The sequence below is a fragment of the Bombyx mori genome, chromosome 11 (genome assembly GCF_030269925.1).
Source record: "Bombyx mori chromosome 11, ASM3026992v2".
In the NCBI taxonomy this organism is placed as follows: domain Eukaryota; kingdom Metazoa; phylum Arthropoda; class Insecta; order Lepidoptera; family Bombycidae; genus Bombyx; species Bombyx mori.
Window position 1 is genome coordinate 11,038,211 of NC_085117.1, and position 22,430 is coordinate 11,060,640.

The window sequence follows — 22,430 nt, forward strand, 5'->3', positions numbered from 1 at the left end:
CTTTACGAATAATAATCATTGTTGTTCTCATATTGGATCGCTTTTAATCGATGTGGATGTTAGGTCAAGATACCGATATGTCTCGTAAAATAACATGTAAAATATTTGTCGTATAACCTTTTATACTTGTCATTTTTTAGAATTAAATTCCTCATTTCATGTATAAAGTAGATATGTGTTAAAATTACACTAGACGGCATACTTTTAAAATATAAAAAAAGCAATCCTTATTTAATTTCAAACCATCAACTAACGAGAGACACAGGATCTTGTCCCGTGCCGTACCTTAGAAGAGGCCTATGTCTAACAATGGACTAAAATAGACTGCTAATGATGATGGTGATTATATAGGTTGGATATTATAAGTACATGGTGTAAAGACCGGTACTTAAGCCTAGTCTGGCTTATAGACTAGTCAAACCCAGCTCGATTTGTTGGTCGATATATGATTTGATTTTAATTTGATGGCAATCAAACTTCACAAGATCATCCGCTAGACCGCACCTAACTGAAGATTTCTTGAAAATTTAATTGAGAACTATCCAGTCATTTCCTAGCCTATAGGGAATATTCAAATCGACTTTTATATGTATAGATTAGGATATGGACTATGATTCAAAACCAGTTCTGTTTTATGCAGGTATTGTCAGTGTTTCGATGGTGTGTTAATATATTCAGCGGGCAGGAACGTGCACTATTATCAGCGTGCCTAGAATAACGGTTCTCTTGGGACCTATTACTTTAGTTCGTTCTCAACGCATAGTGACTGGATTTTGTTGGTAATACTCAAAAATATATTTTGATTTATTCTTTTAAACGTATTTAAAATATCGGCAGAAAAATACGTAAAAGCCGTGAACCCCGGCAACGCTACAGTGGAAACTTGCCAAATATGAAATTATTTCGTGCTTTAGATGAGAAATTCACGGCCAAAGTTGAAAATTGTGAAACATAATACATAGAAACTAGTGTGATCTAAATAATTCGTTGTATCATTAAGAACTTTATCACTCTCCTTCTGTCAAATTGATCCCCGTGAGCTCAACCTAAATGTGCTGACATTTGCCCTAATAGTGCTTTGCAGAATCTATCACCGGATTGGAAACGGGAGCTGAGAAGATCTGGCGAGAAACTCAGTGGGCTATGTCTATGAAATGATCCTCAGCTTGGTAGTAATACATAACTTAAAATTTCGATTTATCGATGGTTAGTGATCTTGATTTCTATATCAGAAGTCGATTATCGGCTATCTTTCTGCCTATGAATCTGGGGGCGTACCTGCTTTTGGCTCATTTAAGATACGGAGGAAAACAGACAAATGCTTTGACTGGAAAAAAATATAATACTGTATTATATTCTAGTTCTGAGCTGCGTAAGGAACCCTAAAAACTAAATTGTTTTACTGTTTATCTGCTGTAATTTTCTCTTTTAGTTTACAAGTTTACGATACTTTACAGCCGACAGCTATAGTTTAATTAAGGCACATACCAGTATATTATTAAGTACTCAGGTATACCGCTGTTGGATGAGGTATAATGAAGTAAAGAATAAATCATCGAAGGCCGTATTAAAAAAGCTCGGAAGTTTACCTTGGGATATCTGAAGCTATACACAGTCTGTCTTCTTCTCAGTCGGGCACTCTTGTCGGAGTGGTCGTGGTTGCGCTGATGCTGTATGTGCCGAAGGACCTGTTAGGTCGCCCATGCTCCCGACGTCCGCCCTCCAGGCAATGCGCTTCCAGGTCTGGCGGTTCGAAGCGTTTCGAGTACATTCGACCATAGCGGACTCAGTTGCCTTCTTTATTAGACCAGTCCAGCGGGTCGGTGAGCGGCTTCGTGAACTCCTGCCTTCCACCCGGCCCTGGATTACCAGTCTCTCCATCGAGTGCTCTTTTCAGGAGATGTGAGCAAAGAATTTTAAAACCCTCAGTTGTACAGTTGACGCCGTCTGTAATATCAATTTACAATTCACCAAACTAATTCACATTGTATTCAAAGAATTACTTTAAATTTCATAGAAAGGAAAAAAATAATCCTAATATGTTCGCATCGGTCTCGTTCAATCTTTTATTAAAACTGGTTCAATAGGCAAATTCTACGAAAAACACCCATCGAGTAGGATCATTTTGTACAAAAAAGTGTTTTTATTTCGAAAAGATTCTTCGAAGTATCGAACCTATCGACAGTAATATGATTTTTACTATAAAAAAATACGTTAATTGTAGCCGTTGATGTTTCGATCTTATTATCTGCATTACTGTTACGATCGTCACCAGAGCTAACGTCGCCAACAATAATAGCAGCTTTTTAAAAAAATCCCAGGGATTTACGTAGCAGGTAGAAGACCTGCTTGTGTTGCGAGCCGCTTTTTGCCTTTGGTGATTGTCGCTTAAAATACACAAACAAAATACCTTTCAAAGTTGGCACGTTCTCACGTTTACATAATTGTTATTCGGTCGGTAGTTCGTTTATCTCATATGGAATTTGTGTAATGGCAGCCCGCGTCAATTCATTGAAAATTATGGTTTTAAATATTCATAATAATACTGTCGGCGCGACAAATCCTATTTTGGGTTCGTTTGGTATTTTATTTTCTTCGTTTGTCGGTGACCGGAGGTGTATCCCTTCATTTATTTTAACGTGACTTTAACTAATGTTCGTCCAATGATTGAAATTCAACCATAATCGCAAGCACCTCAAGGTTTAGATTACTTTTAAATTGTGTATGTTGTTCTTTTTGTTCTTGGCATTATGAAAATAAAAACTGATATTTTTTTTTAAATCAGAAATGAGAAAATCAGTTGACAAACAGAAGAGAAACTGGTACTTAGCTGTTTTATAATTTTAAAAAACATTTCTAATACTTTTTAATTGTTATTATACAGCTCGTGAATAGCTAGTAAACAAAATAGTATTCGATTGGCAAACAAATAAATAAAAGTACTTAACCGTTTTTTTGCCTATTCATATGTAGACAAAGCTTCATCAAAAGTGTCTATTAATTTAACAGACAAAAATGTTTCAAATTTAAAACGGACAAGTTAACGATTTTCACCTTTCTAAAATATTCTTTTGGCAATTATTATTAATTATTTATTTATTAGTAATTAAATAATTCTGGTTGCCAATGGGCTTTACAATTCCATCCTTTTATTAATATGAAGAGTGTGAAATGTTTCCACTTCGTTAAATATGCATGTGATTTACTTTAATAGTGAGTGTAATCGCAATGATAAATGTGACTTTGTTCTGATTCCTCGCGACCAATTTACATTGATAAACGTATTTGTAGATTGCGGTAAATATTATATCCTTATTGATTCTCAAACAACGGTTCGTTTAGTATCTATTGTAATCAAATGACATCGGGTTGTTCCCGACGTTGAGTTGTTTAAGTTCCATGAATATTTTAAGTTCAATATCCGGTGGTTGCACCCACTCAGCAGGGAAGCGTTTAAAATCTCGACTGGGCTGGAAGATTAAGTTATGAACAGGACCGTATTGAGAAAATATATTAGATTAGTAAATCGATACGGTGTTTTTTTACAATGGTATTGAAGAAATTATATAATATAATAAATATTGAAGAAATTTTGAAAATGTACAAAAAAATACATAAATGTTCAAATACATAAATAAAGTTGATATCGTCATAACCTGTATTCATAGATAAAATAAACTTTTGACATTTAATTCTTCAGTGATCAAAGTTTTTTTATACTCTTTTTGCCCTAGATTTGTGAATTAGTTCAATGCGCCTCTGTAGCATAACTAGATTAAAATAAAAAAAAGTTAAGGTAAAACTTGTTATTTAAGGGCCATAGCATCCAAATGTGCCCTTCGCGGTCACGGGCGAATAGACATTTGTCAAAGTCGAAATTGTCACTTTAGAGACGAAAACGTGCCGATGTTCGATGCTTATAAAAACACATCATTTCTGTTGCCGATAACGTTACTTCGTTATAATATTTTGTTAAGATTAATGATGGATTTCCATGCCCTACACGGAATTCAACTAGCCGAGAGCTATCCTTTATGTAAATATATTTATTTTCTTTCTTTAAATATAACCAAATTGTATTGTATCGTGACTATTACAGTAACACTATAGTAAATAGTTTTTTGCCTTTGGCTTTTTTCATCTTTTCAAGATTTTTTTGTATTGTCACAAACCCTTTGTAATTCTCAAGAAATGACAATCCTGTCGTAAAAACAATAATTCAATGTTACCTTAACAAAATTATTTGTTCACATTGTTTTAAGTGCCGGCGCGGCGGCGTACGTACTTACTTATCCTACGTCCGGACTAAAAAGTACCGTTGTCCTGATTATTTCTGCCACACTATGGCCATTGCCATTTATATAGTTACAAGCTCTGATACCGGCACTAGACCACCAAACAGAGACCATGAATTTTTAGGGGAAAGTTTTCGTTTGGGGCATTTGCCTAGGTGCTGTACCAGAGTTTAACCAACCGCTTACGATTTTAAAAAAGAGTCCATTTTTCATTACAGGTGGCAATGGGGTTGAAATTTCCTACCCTTCTGTCTGTTAAGCAACACAAAGCATACCTTAACGGTTTCGTCGCGCTAACGATCGTATAGTTTGTGCGGCACCCGCTTATCAAGTTATTTACCTTGGCAATTGGATGCAAATAGATCAATATGGTTTTGATGCTAATGTTCAAAGCTGCTTCTGACTCAGCGGTAGATTGAGTATCGTCAGCTTCCACTATCGCCATTTATTCATAGTTGTTGGCTTTAATTTTCGGGCGACTACGGAGTTAATTTTTTAGATAAAAATTTACATATCAGTAGCGTTTATATTAATAATGAGTCGTGCGTTCGTTTGTATTGTTCACTCCGTACTAGTCATTAATGTTGTGAATTGTTTGTACGGCATTACTACCATGACGGAACTCGTATTTCATAATTATTTGTAGTGTCTATATTGATGAAACATGATACAAATGTAGTGAAAAAAAAACATTAATCAAGAAACATAATACTTAAATTGAAAGGAAAATTCCATACATTTAATGAATCAATAAAATTATTTTGAATTTAGAAATAATTGCCAGCCATACATAAATTATGTTTCAAATGGCCTTTATTGTAAAAGGACAAACACCATAGGTAAAGTCTTATTACGAGTATGTTTACCGCATAGAGTTACTAGTTGTAGGTACTTATTAACTCCATGGTTTACCGATATTAGATATAAAAAAGTGACATTGAAGTTATTTTTAATGTGATACTCAAATAAAACTATTTACAAATAAAAAATACTCAAAGAGACGAACGTGGGACGAAACAAATATCGTTTGTATATTGGTTTATTTAATGTTCGATTCGCTTAAATCCTTTTTAGCATATTTTCTGTTAACGTGTTCAATGTGCAGACATATTTCTTTTACAGTACTACAATATAGTAGACAGGGTACATATTTTAAGGAATGTAAACTCATACAGAATTTGTAATTAATAGGAAATTCACTCTCCTATTATGATGTGTCGTAGAATGAATAAAATAGAGCAGTCGTATTTTATCTTATCTGTCACGATTGCATTATTGTATTCAAAATTATAGTGACTGATAAGTTAGACCATTGTGTGTGCATGTGACTTGTCACTGTAGTTTAATGAACTAAAGCGTTTTACACAGTAGGTACCTACTGCAAGAAACTGATAATGATAATGAAATGAGAAAAAAATGATAGTTTATTTCTTTTCGGGAGCAGTAGACGTAATGAAAACTAATTTTACGGACTTCATCGCGTTGTTTGTTGTTGTCATCACATCATTTCCGACCACATTTCAGCTATACGCGACCACGAAAACTATAAAGTATTCCAAACATTGGAAATAGTGCAGTGACAATAAAAAAACCGTTAGATTAAGCTATATATATATTTTTTATGTTTGAAGGATTACTGGTGGCCCGGAGGCCTTTCCAGTTTCACCAGGACAGTTGGGCGAGCAAAGGCTCAGTCAGGAGGGGTGGGATTTGCTAACAGCTACCCGAGCGCCTCCGAAGGAGACCTAACAGCTCAAGAGTAGCTTCTTCGGGAATGAATCTACTACCGGATCGGAATCGCAACTCGCTGAGAAGATCCGGCGAGAAACTCAGCGAGCTGATTCATGGGTTAGGTTGCACGGCGAACTCTTTGTCGAGTTCGACGAGTACGGTTACCGAGGTCCCTAAGCCTGCTCCTAGTGTTAGAGCTGAAGGCGTCTAATGCCAATGTTATTGGATCTGATGGATCCGTAAGGACGGGATTAAGCTATATTTGTTACGTTCTAAACTATAAGTTATTATTTGTGTTATAATTGATACGTTGAACGAGATATTGATTGATTTATACGATCAGCCTCAGAACTATTCATGCATTCCGATATGAAGGTTTGGATGACTATTATACGATTTAATTGGGACTTACACCTTACCTTGTGATGTCTGTAGGCTCTGGTAACCACTATTAAAGTGGTGGGTCGTTAGTTCGTTCACCCATTTAAGCAATAAAAAAAGTAATACAAAATTTGAAAGAGCTAGGAAAGGGAAAATTCGGGATATTAGGCTGTTTTAGTTTTAGTCCTACTGGTGGTAGGACCTCTTATGAGTCCGCGCGGGTAGGTACCACCGCCTTGCCTATTTCTGCCGTGAAGCAGTAATGCGTTTCGGTTTGAAGGGTAGGGCAGCCGTTGTAACTATACTGAGATCTTAGAACTTATATCTCAAGGTGTGTGGCGCATTTACGTTGTAGATGTCTATGGGCTCCAGTAACCACTTAACACCAGATGTGCTGTGAGCTAGTCCACCCATCTAAGAAAAAAAAAAAAAAAAGTTGGTAAATACAGTTAAAAATTTTAAGAATCGTGTCGTCATTATTAAGTGGCATATACCGAAGTATTGTTATTGTACATGAGCCCTATGTTAGAGTCTGTATCTGGCTTGTGACGAGAAAGTACGTTATGACAACATTGCGACCTGCTTTTGTTGGAGCTTGTTAGTCTCTACTCTTAAAATAATATAAGGGTTATATACTTTCGGACTAAGAGATTCTCAATTTTTAAATATGTAGTTTCATAATTTAATAATTAGGTATATTGTCACACAAATAACTAGCAAAAATTTCCGTCAATTTTAAAAACCAATGCAGATTATTTCTAATTCGTTATTTTTCGAAAACAGTTTTGATTTTTGCGTTTAAATTTAATCATTTTAAAGTCAACAGGATCCAATACTAATAAGTGCCCGCAAGTCTAATTATTGCTAGTATTTATCGTTGAATCATATATGCTAACGGTATTTTGTCAATTACCTTCGCCTTCCGATTTTTTCGTACTCCCTCTTTTAATATCCCCCTAATTTTACGACACAGTGGTGAGTCCGCTGTGTTATTTGTGGCGGTAATCAGTGTGCGTTCTAAAAAAATCTGAGGGGTAAATAGTCCTAATACAGATTTGTTAATTGAGTTTTCAGGGTGAGTGGAAGCAGCACTCTGGATCGTCTAAGGACTTGGATTACCAGATGGATCCATAAGAAGATGCTCTAAACATTTAAAGCCAATATATTCTATATTGGTAAAAAGTAATAATAGATGACTGCTGAGCGTGGTTTAGTGTTGAGCAAAAGGGAAGGAAACTTCTAGGAAATACATACCTATCAATCTATAACTGATTTATTTTTTCGTTTAAATGTGTAATAACAGTGGTTTATTAACTGTTTAATATCTGTGAAAGTGCACAAATGTGGGAAAATGAAACAAAGCCGCTGGACGTTACTGAGATGATATGTCATCCCATATCATCTCAGTTGTTTGATGTCGCAAATTAATCTTCTTCATTTTATTTCATTTCACTTCACAATATCATTTTTCATAAAAATAAGAAAATAAATAAATAAGAATAAATTAAAATAAGACATCACCTAAAGGTTTTAGTTACCAGGTCATAAAACCCTTAAAAAAACTTTATTAACTGTCATGTAATTTGACAATAAACGACAACGTTGAGGAAGCTTCACTAAAATATTGGCTTTTTGATTTTCATATATAAACCACATTTTACCTATCGATCAAATAAAACAAGTTCATTTATGTAATTTATAGTAAACATTATATTAATCAGTAGTAATTAATTATTATCAGTACAGGATCAAGTAATGTGGTATCATAATTATGCGTAGCTGCTGCTACTAATTAGTTATCATTTTCCAATACATACAGTTAACTAATCGGTTTAACTAAGTACCTACTAAGATGTTTATTATTTGAATAGACTGCGAGCTTTCTAATTTTGTAAAACAAATAAGTATTTTTTTCACTGATAAGGAAACATTATCTTTGCCTTCCTTTTGTAGTTTAAAGAATAAGGGATTTCCAAAAGGCAAAATTTTGTATAGTACCGTATTGGGGGGTTAGTGGTTGTGTTTATTTGTTACGCTTACTAATAATAATTACTGCTGCTCTATACCAATTACCGAAAAAACTCTTTCGTCAGATATGTTGCAACAAACGGCACGGCTTTCATAAAATTTAATCCTATCCGTTTTCTTTTCACATCTTGTTCTTGGACGGCGACGGGCGCCAAGAGATCACACTGTGCACGCGTGATGTTCACGCGCACTCCACATGCCTTTTTATTTACATGTCTCAAGGAAACGGTGTAAGTGATAGTTTATCGTATATTCGAATGGATTGTGTGTTATTTTAATGAGAATAAACAAAAAATAATCGATTAATGTACATATAGAGATGTCTAGAATAGGTGATGTATTATTGTCGGCGGGTGGCGGGCACGCACGGTCGGGCCTCGCACGTCTACGCGCGATCATTCGCACGAAGCGCATGCACCGGACGGCTGCGCGTGCTGTCTCTCTCCTACTTTTTTATTTCCACCCTCATTCGATATAAGGAATCCTTTTTTTTTTAAATAAACATTGATTCAACACGTTGGCACCGAGTGAACAGTTATCTTGAAGTGTTTTCGATTCATTAATCATAAATTTACATTCGTTTAATAATTAATATAAATAAACTGTAACTTTGTTAAGTGGAACACGATCAGGGGCCAGGACTAAAAGTGTATGTGGTTTTCGGAGGCGTGTGCTGGTTGGGTATTTATGTGATGAGTTCCCCTGGCTTGGAGATGTCCTTGGAGCACGGGCTTCCCGTCCTCATGAAGAAGGTACCGAATGTTTATCATTAGTTTGTTAGGCTCTTGATTACTCACTGATACACATAATTATCTTTACCTCTGCCCTCTTTAAATATAGGTTCGGTCATTGTAATTAATTGAGACAATCACTTTACATGCGTTTAATTATACTGCTTAATGATAAAAGGCTTGTTCGGTTTATTTTTGGAAGATAATAAAATTTCGGTCAGCGTTGTTTCACTAAAAATTCGATTTACGATATCGACCCCTAAACTGTACAATCTCGTATTGTATATAATTTAAATATATGGCATTTCTTGTTCCATCTGCGAATCGACAATGAACTATATTCGTTCTTATATTATAAATATAAATAAATTAAGTTGATTTCGTTCGATAATGGACTCGCCCATAAAACTTGTAGACATACCTGAAGTACCGGTGTCGTTAACGATGATTTGTATTATTGTTATGTAAATTTTTGTGTTCATATCTTTAAAAATGTATAGGTTTAATACGGCACCAGCTTAATGAGCCATAGAACATTGTTTTTTTTTTTTTTTTTATTTTATTTTTTTATTGTGTAGCTTTTATAGGGCTCACGGCAACCCGTGTAAGGTGGTTATCGAAGCGCATGCGCATCAACAACTTAAATGCCACCATCCAGTTTGACGCATGAGTTCTAAGTTCTATACTACAACGGCTATCCCAACCTTCAAATTGGGACGCATTAATGCTTGGCGGCAGCATTAGGCCCGGTGGTGGTATCCGCCCGAGCGGACTCACAAGACGATCTACCGTCGGAAAAAAGTTTTATTGGTTAATTCAATTGTTAAGTGAAGCTTAGGTAGGTATGCTAGTTATTACAAAAAATCTAAGCTGATTGTAAACTAAAGAACTTGTCGAATTTCAACTTATATTTGATTATAAAGACATATGTAGCTATTTAGCATATTTAATAATCCTAAAAATAATTTATTAAGGATTCTATTAACATTGTCTTTCATTACTTCGTTAGCGGTTCAAGGTCTGTGGAAAGAATTAAATGGAATAGGTACTTCCAAACTCAATACATTTATGTAAAATAACTTCTATTCATAACTAACTACCGTGAAAAGTATCTATAATTACAATTACAGTCCAGTTTATATGATACCTAAATGGAAAAGAATATTTCTTTTTTATATTTATTGAAACGTTGGTAGATGATAGATGGTCTGCTGAAGCAAATTTGTCTAGGCGTACCATATCAATAACATTTGAAATGAAAAATTGAAAACAAACAAAAAATATACAATACTCGAAAAGCATATCAACCGAGGCGTAGTAAAGTAACAAGTATTTATATTCAATTAAAAATTTCTAATACTGAAGTAGCTGTAATGATGCTAACGTTTGAATATACATATTTCTTGTTTATAGCACATGCTATTATTGCTTCCGAATTCATTTCAGATACTTCGTAATAAACATCTTCCGAATTCTTGACGTAATAAACAAACCGCGGCTCTGTAATTAGCCGGTAATTGTGTAAGCGTAAGCGCAGTGTCGTTTCGTTGAAGACGTCTGGTGACGTATTGGTAGAATGTGTATTGAAGAGACTCAATAGAACAATAGTTCTTAGAAATGCGAGGCAAATTAAGGAAAAAACCCCAGTACATGTGCACGAAATAGAAAAAAAAAAGACACAGATATACAAAATGCAAAGTGTGGTTACAAAGATGAGTAAATATTAAAAAAAAATCTTGCTCAGCCTCGCCGAAGTGAATCGAGGACGCGTGCTAAATTATCTACGAAAGTGTACAGATTAAAAGAGTTTTCTCTATCTAGAATTCGAAAAATTTATTTTATATTACATATAATTAGTTATCGCTTTGAACTCAGTGAAGATCCCAATCATCATTGTTGTTGTTTATTGATTGATTTTCGATTATAAATCTGATTTAACAGCGAATCATATCACCAGTTCGTTGTTAATTGTAATATCTAGTACAACAGACAGCCAAGTGTCTTCGGCACGAATGATATCGTGTTATTATTGGTTACAAGAGAGGACCAGGTTATGCGGGCGGGGCTGTAATCACATAAACGCATGACTCTAGGGGTGTTCATTTAAAGATGTCAGATATATTAATTGGCAAATTATGATGTTAGATTCTTGGGATAATTCACTACAGCAGTGTTATCTTTATTCTTTTTGGAAAGGAAGGGCTACTGGCCCTGAGACCTTTCCAATTTCACCAGGACAGGTGGGCGAGCATGAACTAGATAGAACCTTATGGGCGTGTCTAGGGCGTCGATGGTGACTGGCTCCTGTGTAAGCCAGTGTCTGGTGATTATTATGACTCTGCTTTCTTTTACAACAACAAGAATATTTAAGTGCTATTGTAAATAAAATGCCTAAAGATTAAGTATGTATGCTGTGAGCTTTTTCTCACTATACTGTATCTTATCAGCCCTAGACCGGTAAATTGAGTGCATGCGGTTTGGTTCACGTTATGTCGCTGTGTCGCTCGCAGCTTTCATTATTATGCTGCTGCGTAACTATACATTACTGCATAGCGATAGCTATGATATAATGATGTCCAAATTGTTTACCTACTGTACGCATTGATGAAGTTCTGGGGTCTAAAATAAAATATATCCAACGTAAGTTGTATAATTGTGCATTTTATTAGAGCTAAATTAATATCGACGCTTGAAAGGCAAACGTGACTAAGCGACAATAACTGCTTTATACTTAAATGATAGGCAATACCCATATTCGATGCGCAAAAAAATATATATTTCTAGGTCTATTAAAATCATTTCAATCCTACAGCTAGATTCGTTAAAATAGAAATGTTTTCAGGTATTTCAACTTTAAATTAGTCTACTGTAAAGTTCACGCATTGTCGCTTAGTCACGTTTGCCTTTCAAGCGTCGATATGTATCAAATGCAACATCGCATGGCTAACGTTGAAATTGAGAAAATTAACACAATATTGTTTATAATTCGCTGCGAATCGTGTAACTAACAAAAGTATTGTGTGTAAAGCAATAATATAAATCTTATAGTTAAACTACAATGTCCATTTATTTTTGTATAAAAATAGTCGATTTCTATGCACGTATCGCGATACTATTTTGAGATCGACGAGGTTGACGGCCTCGCATTGGTAACAAAGCTCTTGTCGTCACCAAATAAACTTTATAATTTGTTATAATTTATGTATCAACACGCGTATATCCAAATAGTGTAGTGGACTGTACATAGTTTCCACTATGATTAACTGAAATCGCTTAAATTAGTATTACAAAAATTCCGATACAAGCAAAATCTCGTGTGGATATTACATAAAATGAATTGGGAAGATCTCAATAGAAAACTTAATAATATTAAACTTATTGTAATAATAATAATAACTAGAGGTCCCGCAGTAGTCGAAATTCGACTATAATTAATTGGGATTGTAAGTTTGTACACTATAATGATTGTATTTTATACTTCTATAATCACAATTTCGCCAAGACTACACTATAAAAAATATAATATTACAAAGATAAACAATATTTAAGAATTACAGACGTCAGGAACAAAAGTTTGACAATAAATAGTATGCATGCGTGTGTGAGTCAAATACATGGTATGTAGTGTGTGTAATGTTTTCTTTATTGATTTAATGTATATTTTATGCATTATTTTAAAAAAATATTAGCATTGTGCACTTCTTCTGTATATTCTCTATAAGCGTGGAAAATTTCATACCCCTCCGTCAGCGCATTTTTCGTAAAAAGGGATACAAAGTTTTTGCTTCACGTTTTAATATATAGATAATAATTTTCACGACACAGTGACGCGCCGCCGCGCGGTGGCGTGACAGACACCGTCAGGGACGGAAATGAAGATAAAAAATTTACCTATTTAAATGTAAACACGGAAAGCTATTTTGTTTATGAAGAGCGGACCTAATCGTAACAACATGAATGTAAGCTTTGAGGGTGACGTTTCGAAATCGAGAAAAACCTCATTAAAAAAAAAAGAAAAAAAAAACGAATGTAAGCAACCAGAGAGGCTTTCCGATTCGAAGTGCCGGAGAAGGCTGTGTTCTATCTAAATAACTGACGGTTCTTTCAGCCATATTCACTATGCAAACGTATAAACTAAACTACAAGAGCAACAATCACGCCATTAGTAGAAAAAATAAGACATAATTAATTGAGTCAGGGGAATTTTATTAATATAATTACAAGTTTGATTCGCGTTTAAAGGTGGTCGTGAGTAAATGTGAGCGCATACTGTATTCGTATCAAGTCATATCAGAAACTTTGTGACATTGTGGCAGTGCATTCACGTGCGTAACCTCGACAAGTGATTAAATGTATTCGCTTTTTTATATAAACGTATATAGTTAGTTATGTAGTACCTACTTAATAAACAAGATAGTTATTTGAATAAATGTCACATGGAATATAATTCGATAAACGAAATCAATGGTTCGTATCACTTATTAATGCTTATATTTATAGTTGTCATTCAAATTTTGAATAGGAAAATTTTGCTTAATTTTCATAGCGACACATACCTACAGTAATGCCTTATCTATTTCCGAGAAAATGACAAACGCATTAAAATCAATTAGACTATTATTATTATTATTAGAGTATTAAGAACTTGCTTACATTTGCTCTCCATATCTGCTATTTAGTTCTTGTTTATTTTTGTATAGTACTTCATTTGTTTTAGTACATATTTTATTTGATACTGTCAAAAGTGAAATTTTGTTTAAAAAAAACCCGGAGTCAGATTGCAGCATCATCGGGTCCTATTCTGAATTCAAATCATCCATTTCTCCACTTAGTTGCTTAGGACGAGTTCGGAGACATACGCTTGCATAAGAATTAAATCAATACTCATAGAAAGGTAAAATTTAATTTTGGATTAATCATCAGAAGACGTTTCTAGAAAATACCGAGAAATTGTAAACAAACATATACAATGTAAGAGACATACGTTAACCCAATAGGAAAATTTTAGGGCCAAAGTATACGTATGTACTTTATCGTGATTATTGGAGGGCGTTCAGTTCCGTTTGCAATTTTCTATGTATTTTTTTTTATTGCCCTTGTAGGCAGACGAGCGCACGGCTCACCGGATGGTGAGTGGTTACCGTCGCCCATGGACTTCAGCAGTGCCAGGGGCAGAGCCAAGCCGCTGCCTACCACTTAATACTCTCCATAAGCCTCGTTTGAAGAATGATTTTGCTATCAGTGCCAGAGAAAATCATTTTGCAGAAACATTTTTTTATGTTATCGCATGCAGCGCTCAAATTAGAGTGCTTTCATTACACAATAGGTATTATTTCATTTGAGTCAATCTATTTCATTAACCAGTACTATGTAGTCGAACACAATCATCGTGAGTTGCAAGAAGTATGCTTATCAGCAAGAATTGCACTGTAATACATAATAGATGTTTATTTAACAAATACCTGCGTGTGATTAGGGCTTGTGTGGTTAGGATGGATACTCGTAGGTAGATAGGTGTGTTAGGATTAAGGTTGAGTATTAGCCCTTCAAGTATTTCTTCGAAACTGTATCTAGCAGTAGCTATAATTTTCCTTTTCAGAATGTATCCTGAAGTAGCAGCCAGTTATACCTAACTGTCGGGCGCTGAGAGCTCTGGTGTAGTTTCCGTTATTTGTTATCTTAAATTCCCAATATGTAGCTGCCAATGGCGCAGTGTCATGCAACAAGATTCATAATAATGTATTAATTTTGTAATCAAACAATCATTAACCACACAATGTAATCATAGGTTACTTACTAGTGAACGTTCAATTGTGTTTAATAAATATCCTTACTCTTATTACACGCCCACGTAGGTGACATAAATGAGTCGACTATTATCAAAGCCGGCAATGTGACTTTTGGACAATTATTGGTAAATCAGAAAAACCAATTATTGACTTTGTATTCCACGGGCAGTCACAAAACTCTTCTGAACGACATCTTAGATAAATAACAGGTTAACTATTAACCTTTATTTAATGTAGGTTTTGAACCGTATTCTTTGAAGGGGACGATTATATTCAAATCCATCTGTATTGACATATCAATAAATTATTTTTGTCCAAATGCACAGATTGCCACCTTTGATAATAGACGACTCAAATATACATCGGATGTCAAACTGTTATAGAAGTCTTGAAGGAAAGTTTTCCCGGAAACTACATACTATAAAAAAAAAACGATTTAATACGTAATGTATACACGCAAGTCTCATAAATCAATTTTAACGACTAGAACAACTAAATAGCGATGATGAAATATCATCCAATATTGCTCGTGCTAAAACAACCATCGATGAGCTGAGATGCAGAGTTTTTCGAAAACTTTTTGACGTCTTTATTGAATTTAAAAAGCCACACAAAAAACGATATAGACTCGTAACGTCCTTTGAATAAGTACATTGTTTCCATCTATATATTAATACGTGAAGCAAAAACATTGTATCCCTTTTTACGAAAATTGCGCGGACGGAGGAGTATGAAATTTTCCACACTTATAGAGAATATAGAGATGAAGTGCACAATGCTAATATTTTTTTAAAATAATGCATAAAAGATACATTAAATCAATAAAGAAAATATTACACACACTACATACCATGTATTTGATGCACACACGCATGCATACTATTTATTGTCAAACTTTTGTTCTTGGCGTCTGTTGTCAAATTGAGAATAGATTAAATATTGTTTGCCTTTGTTAATATTTTTTAGAGTGTAGTCTTGGCGAAATTTGTGATTATAGAAGTATAAAATGCAATCATAATAGTGTACAAACTTACAATTCCAATTAATTATAGTCGAATTTCGACTACTGCGGGACCTCTAGTTCAATTAAATACACCAATTCGAGTATCATATCGCGTCGTTTCGACTCGTCAAATTCAACGAATGTCGTTTTCATTTCGTGTTTACAAACACAATAGAAAGTCGATGCTTACATTTTTGGTACCATTGAACAGACGATAGCACTACTGGTTAGTTTGAACGTCTTTAAACATTTCGACTAACGGTGCAATCACATACGTTATGTTAAATATGATTTATTGATTTTAAAATACACCACTTAATGCGCTGGGCTATCTTGAGTTATTTCGGTGCGCGCGTGTTTTCCAAGTGTATAGATACAGGCACTTGTATGATGATGAAGCAATGCTGGAAGCTACGTCTCAAGTCAACTGTCTGTATGTTTTGGCTAGAAGTGTTTGTTTCCTAATGTTCCTTGATGTTGAATTTTTATTAACCTGTGTGAATGTGAAAGTACATGAAAGGTGAGAAAAAAGGGGTGACGTCCAGTCGTATGATAGCTAAACTAAAATTGCTATGTTCGATTTTACTTGTTTGTAGGTTTACTTGATGAAGCGTCACGAAAATGTGAATGGTTTTCTTATGACGAAACGCTTTGTGTTCAAAACTGTATTATTATACTGAATCTCTCTATCTTTTATTTTTTGTTTTTTTTTTCGCTTCTGTGGTGGGGACTTAACAGATGTAACAGATCCAAAAATATTTTTATATCACCAAGAACACAAAATTTTAGGTGAAATACTATTTCCAGTAGGCTCATACTTTTTCCAAATTTAAAAGGCATAAAATCTCGAGAGGCGAGGTTCGTAAGAAAACAATATTCTTAATTGCATTAAAAAAAATTATATTCAATTTTTACATTTTAATTAAAAAAAAACAACGTGAAAAACATCGCAATGCTTTCAAAGAAACTTACATAATAAATCACGAATATTTATTTTAACTATGAAGGTGTCATATGAGTAATCCTTTATAATCTATCATAGAAGTCGGCAATGAGACAACTATGGAGCAACATTCTTGAAGTACTTACTATACTACGTTAGTGAACATACTCGAACATATAAATAAAACATACAAGGGCACTAGATGCCTTATCTACCGCTGAGCTGGCATTGAATCTTAAAATGTGATTGAAATCTGCTAATATCCCGTAGTGCATTCCAACTTTTGACAAGTGACTAATGCCCAGTACATTAAATGTCGAATTTAACATTAAAATTCATTTTGTTAACCGCAACATGGGCGTGTTTTGTTACTTGTTTACAATTGGTCGAGATTATTGGCATACCTTCCGACTTCCTGTGAGGACACGTCGAGAAAGAGCCAAGCGCGTGATGCGTCTATTTATATACTAAACCAAGAAGTCTACGCAGTATTTTTCAGCTCACAGTGAAAGTTCCGACTCAAATAGACTAAAGATATCCTCAGATATCGTATCTCTGTTTGTTTTTGTGTTATTCGAACTATTTGGATTGCGAGTGATAATTTTGTGTGTGCTGTTACATTTTCGATTATATTTGCAGTATCGATGACGTAGTCCGTCATTCAACCTGCATTGTGCACTGTGCAGCTGTTTTGATGTTATCTATTTTTTGTGAGTAAATATTTATGTACTAGACATATGTATTGTTAGCTTGAATGTTTTTCACCGTGTACATCGATCAGATAGTCAAAGATCTGCATATTATATGTAAGATGATTCTTCTGACGATATCTGATATCTCGTTATGTACTTTTAGATTTATGGTTGGTACTATCTATCACTATGTCATAACAGAGATAATACATATAATATAAACCAAACTGTAATTAAAATTTTTACGTACTTATCTAGACAGTAGTATGCTTTCACATTATCATATTAAAAAACACGAATGATTGATGGAATTTTAATTCCTTAAATATTTCGAGTCTAGAATTGATTTGAATACATTTTTTGCACTTGTGTTATGTATGTGATAAGAAATGGTTATTATTTATATTTATTCTTTGCATTTTTAAAATAAAATTTACATGTAAAGGAAAGCAATTGGTGCAACAACTAAAAAAAAAAGGTGAACTTAAAAAAATCGCGGTAAATGCTTAACGTACCTAACTAAATGATGCATCTTACGAATATAGTACGTATTCCATTAGTAACATAATCTAATTTCATATGACAATCATTTCGCAATTTCACGAATCAAGACTACGAAAATACTCTATTACAACACAACGTTGAACGTTTTACGTTGTGTTGTGTAATAGCATCAAAATAATTATAATAGTAAAATCTTATTTAATATATTATGGGTATTTATCTAATCGACCCTTTCAGGAGAAAGCTCCTTAAAATAATTAATCTAAATTTTACAATCGAGCTCCTAAGAAAACAAAAGTATCTAGTGACCAGTCAGTATAAAAATGTAAATAAAAGTAAATTCGACTTAGTATTCTCGTGTTAAATTATTGAGAAAAACAAAATATTTTATAGTTGTAGTGCAAAAAAACTCAGAACTCGTTGTTAAGTTACAGAAGCCCACAGATATATTCCTACCGATTCTAGTGAGTTCGAGGGGTCATGCTAGACTCGCCGAGCGAGTAGGTGAGCTCACGGGGCTCTAATCTGTGGAATTGCCAATACTAGCCCTAGCAAGAGTAGTGCTTCGCAGAATCTACTACTGGATCGGAAACGCGACTCACTGAGAAGATCGGCCAGAAACTCAGTGGGCTGTGTCTGTGGGTTAATTTACTGGCCGAGCCCTTCGCCGAAGCGACGGTTTCGACGAGAACGGTGACCAGTGCTTGTGGTTCCTAAAAACACCGATAGTGGATTGGGAGGATCCGAAATCACATGTTCAAACACAGATATCTCATCCAGCAATGTTTTGTAAATTGTAATCTACTAGCTAGCTAACTAGCTATCCGTGCACTTCGTCCGCGTGGGTTACACTACATATCTTTCTCAGTTCAAACTATTTCCATACCAAAATTAGCTCAGTGCTCGTGGAAACGTAACAAAGTGACAGTTATTTTTGTACTTACTAGAGGTCCCGCAGTAGTCGAAATTCGACTATAATTAATTGGAATTGTAAGTTTGTACACTATTATGATTCTATTTTATACTTCTATAATCACAAATTTCGCCAAGACTACACTATAAAAAATATTAACAAAGACAAACAATATTTCATCTATTCTCAATTTGACAACAGACGTCAAGAACAAAAGTTTGACAATAAATAGTATGCATGCGTGTGTGCGTCAAATACATGGTATGTAGTGTGTGTAATGTTTTCTTTATTGATTTAATGTATCTTTTATGCATTATTTTAAAAAATATTAGCATTGTGCACTTCTTCTATATATTCTCTATAAGTGTGGAAAATTTCATACTCCTCCGTCTGCGCAATTTTCGTAAAAAGGGATACAAAGTTTTTGCTTTACGTATTAATATATAGTTAATATTGGTTAATGCTTTCGCAAAATCTGCATTCTGCACAGGCTGTATGTAGCCATAGTTTTATTAAAGTGACATTTCAATTTTCTTAAAAAAAATGTTTGCCTTCATATTATGACAGAAGCATTTGGTTCCATTAAAGCGTGTACAAAACGTGTAATGAATGGGCACGCTCAAATATAGTGACCTCTGTTTGTCCTCTGCGCTGTCTCTTCGATTTCGATTGAACAACCTTGTTTGGTCGCCTGCTAACTGTTCGGACGTACAAAATATCATGTTTCCAATTTCCAAAGTTGTTTTTCTAACAAATAGAATATATTATAGAACAGGATTCAAGGATTTATGTTTTTTTTTCTTCTTTCGTTTAATTAGTTTATCGAAATGATCTGAGATCGTTTTATCTCTGTTAAACCTTATCGTATTGGAATTTTTTTACCACCTCTTTTAATGTGATAAGGAGCCATAGTTACAGCCTAAATTGAAAATGCCAAAGTAAACAAAATTGTTTGAATATCTTCGTAATTAATGGGGAAAGCGACCGTGGCCTTGCGTTTTTCTGAGTGGCCTCGTATGAGAGATTCACGAAGGCTCATTGGCTCATTGACATGATTTAAGTTAAGCTTTAAGTTAAGCTCGGTGGAGTGGAATCCAATTAAAAAATGAAACAAAATTTGCAATTTAAGAACTTTTATTTTAAATATATGTATGTTATACATATAATTATGTGCGTGTGGCGCCAGTGCAAGGATATTGTAATTTAAATTCGTCCATTTCCGAGTCAATTAACGTACGCCGGCAGGTTGTTGACATTGCGGCATGCCTATCCGAGTTCTCTTATCCATTTTTATTAGCGTTTACTGTTTTATTGCTGTTTCGTGGCTTTTATATCTAAACCGCATCTCGGCTTGTGTTATTGTTTTTACGAGAATTCCGTGAATGCGCTAGTGTTGGTAGATTCTAGAATTGAATAGAAAAAGTTGAAACGCATTGAAACGAGATACTACGATGTGTATTTTGAAATTTGTCATCAGTTCTTAATAAATAAGTCTGTAAAAACTATCTAACCAAAAACATTAGTACATTCAAATTAGGGATGGCGATTCTTTCCAAAAAAGATCGATTTTTAAATCGATTCGAATCGTAACCTGATAAATCGATTCATAAAAAAATCGAGGTTTAAAAAATCGATTTCTAAAAAATCGATTTTTTTCAAATTTGTATTTACAATGTAAATATAAATCCATTTTATGAAAAACAAAAATGATACCATAATAAACAATCTCTGGGATCTCTTATCAGTAAAATCAGGAATTTATTAGTTCAGGGAATTCGATAATTACAATTATTTTTATTACCATATCAAAATATCAGATCAGATATAAAAGAAGACATTTATTTTCTAAATGTATCTGTTACATTAAAAAGTGAAGAGAGTAGATAACAATAGCTTATAGTTCCCAATGCTTCATATCTAAGCTTTTTAAAAACAACAATTTGTCAAGTCTAATGGGATCCAAGCGGTTCCGCTCATCACTTGCGATGTTGCCGGCAATCGAAAAAAGGCGCTCACAGGGAACAGATGATCCTACGATACTCATATACATCACGGCTATTGAGTGAACATGGTGATCATACTTTAGGTGCACAACTGCCTGTGATAAATAGTGTTTAAACTCTTCGTTTAAGCCTTGACTTTCCAGTGCAAGTGTATTACATGTAGAGAGTTGCTTTTTGACAAGCAACTTATGAAAATCCCAAATTCCTTTTTCTAAATCAGTCCCTTCTATTGCGTCGAATTCTTCACTATTATTTTGTGGAAGGTGTTTTTTACTAAAGAGAAGCGACGAAAACTAAACATACCGCCATCTCGCGAGTTTTTAAGTAATTAAACATTTAACTGGCAATGCCGTAATATTGTGAGTACATTCAGCTAATTCTAAATATTTTTTTTTTTTACCAAAACAGAAAAAATCGAAAGTCGATTTTCAAGGGTAAAATATCGATTCACTGAATCGATTCAGTACGACATATCGATTTAAAAAATCGATTTATTTGGTCCGAGAAATCGATTCTTCGATTAATCGATTTGAGATCGCCATCCCTAATTCAAATGTGCATAAGTTTGAATATTGTAGTTAATTTGAGGGTTAGCTACGAAGCGTACAATACGACTAATAAAATAAGATAAAGCGTCTGTAATCACATCAGGCGATACGGCTAGGCGACTGTGCCGATGTTCAAATCCTGCCGGCAGGTAACAATTTTTCAACTGAAATACGTACACAACTTATGTTTATAATAGCTTCCACGATGAAGGCATAAAGGAGAAACCCGAAATTCATACAAACTTGAGCCTGACGTTACAGTGCTAGAATTTGGGCATAAATTACAATACCTTAGAAGGTTTCATGAGCCCAATTTTCGGTCACCCAGCAATGGCCAAATTGGTAAAATCAGACAATGTTTACATTTTAGGTTATGTTTGCTGTTCGAGATATTTTAATAAAAAACGATATTTTTGAGGCTGTTTCCTACTAAAGATGAGTAATTTTTTACGAAACCTGTTGCAGCAACAGGTTGCTTGAAAATAAAAATGGAACCTGTTACGAGAAATCGCGCATTAGGTTGTTTACGAAAACGAACAAAGCCAGAAATTAAAAACAACGTTAAAAACAACAATGCGAAATATTGCGAAACGCGCTGCGCACGAAATGATTTTTTTAAGGGATTTTATGACCTGGTAACTAAGACCTTAAGGTCAGTCTTATTTCAATTTTTATGAAAACTTTTTTATATCAAAATCTATATTTATATGATAACTTTTTTATATAAAATATAAATCATTACGTGCTCCCATATTATCTCATCTCATCTCATTTCATTTCATTTTATTTCATGCCTTTTTTTTTATTGCTTAGATGGGTGGACGAACTTACAGCCCACCTGGTGTTAAGTGGTTACTGGAGCCCATATA

The 22,430-nt window shown here is 34.3% G+C and overlaps 1 protein-coding gene and 2 long non-coding RNA genes across 4 annotated transcripts in view; 2 read left to right on the plus strand and 1 right to left on the minus strand.

The window, feature by feature from the left end:
• The window catches only part of LOC101745881 (glycogen-binding subunit 76A), a 49,773-nt gene that overhangs the window by 14,537 nt on the left and 12,806 nt on the right, over window positions 1-22,430 (plus strand). Inside the window, exon 1 of one of the 2 annotated variants that reach the window (XM_004931478.5) lies at window positions 8,735-9,187. The exons of the other annotated variant lie outside the window; for it this stretch is intronic. Within the exon in view, the coding sequence (XP_004931535.1) occupies window positions 9,128-9,187 (60 nt within the window). The 5' untranslated portion in view covers window positions 8,735-9,127. Of the gene's footprint in view, window positions 1-8,734; window positions 9,188-22,430 lie in introns of those variants that run through there. 2 annotated transcript variants of the gene reach the window in all.
• Window positions 3,785-5,316, plus strand: LOC134199693 (uncharacterized). Its single transcript, XR_009974294.1, has 2 exons — window positions 3,785-4,036; window positions 4,514-5,316. It is a non-coding gene; the product is annotated as an uncharacterized LOC134199693 (long non-coding RNA).
• On the minus strand, window positions 20,127-22,419 carry LOC134199692 (uncharacterized). Its single transcript, XR_009974293.1, has 2 exons — window positions 21,852-22,419; window positions 20,127-20,413 (listed from the first exon to the last, which is right to left on the minus strand). It is a non-coding gene; the product is annotated as an uncharacterized LOC134199692 (long non-coding RNA).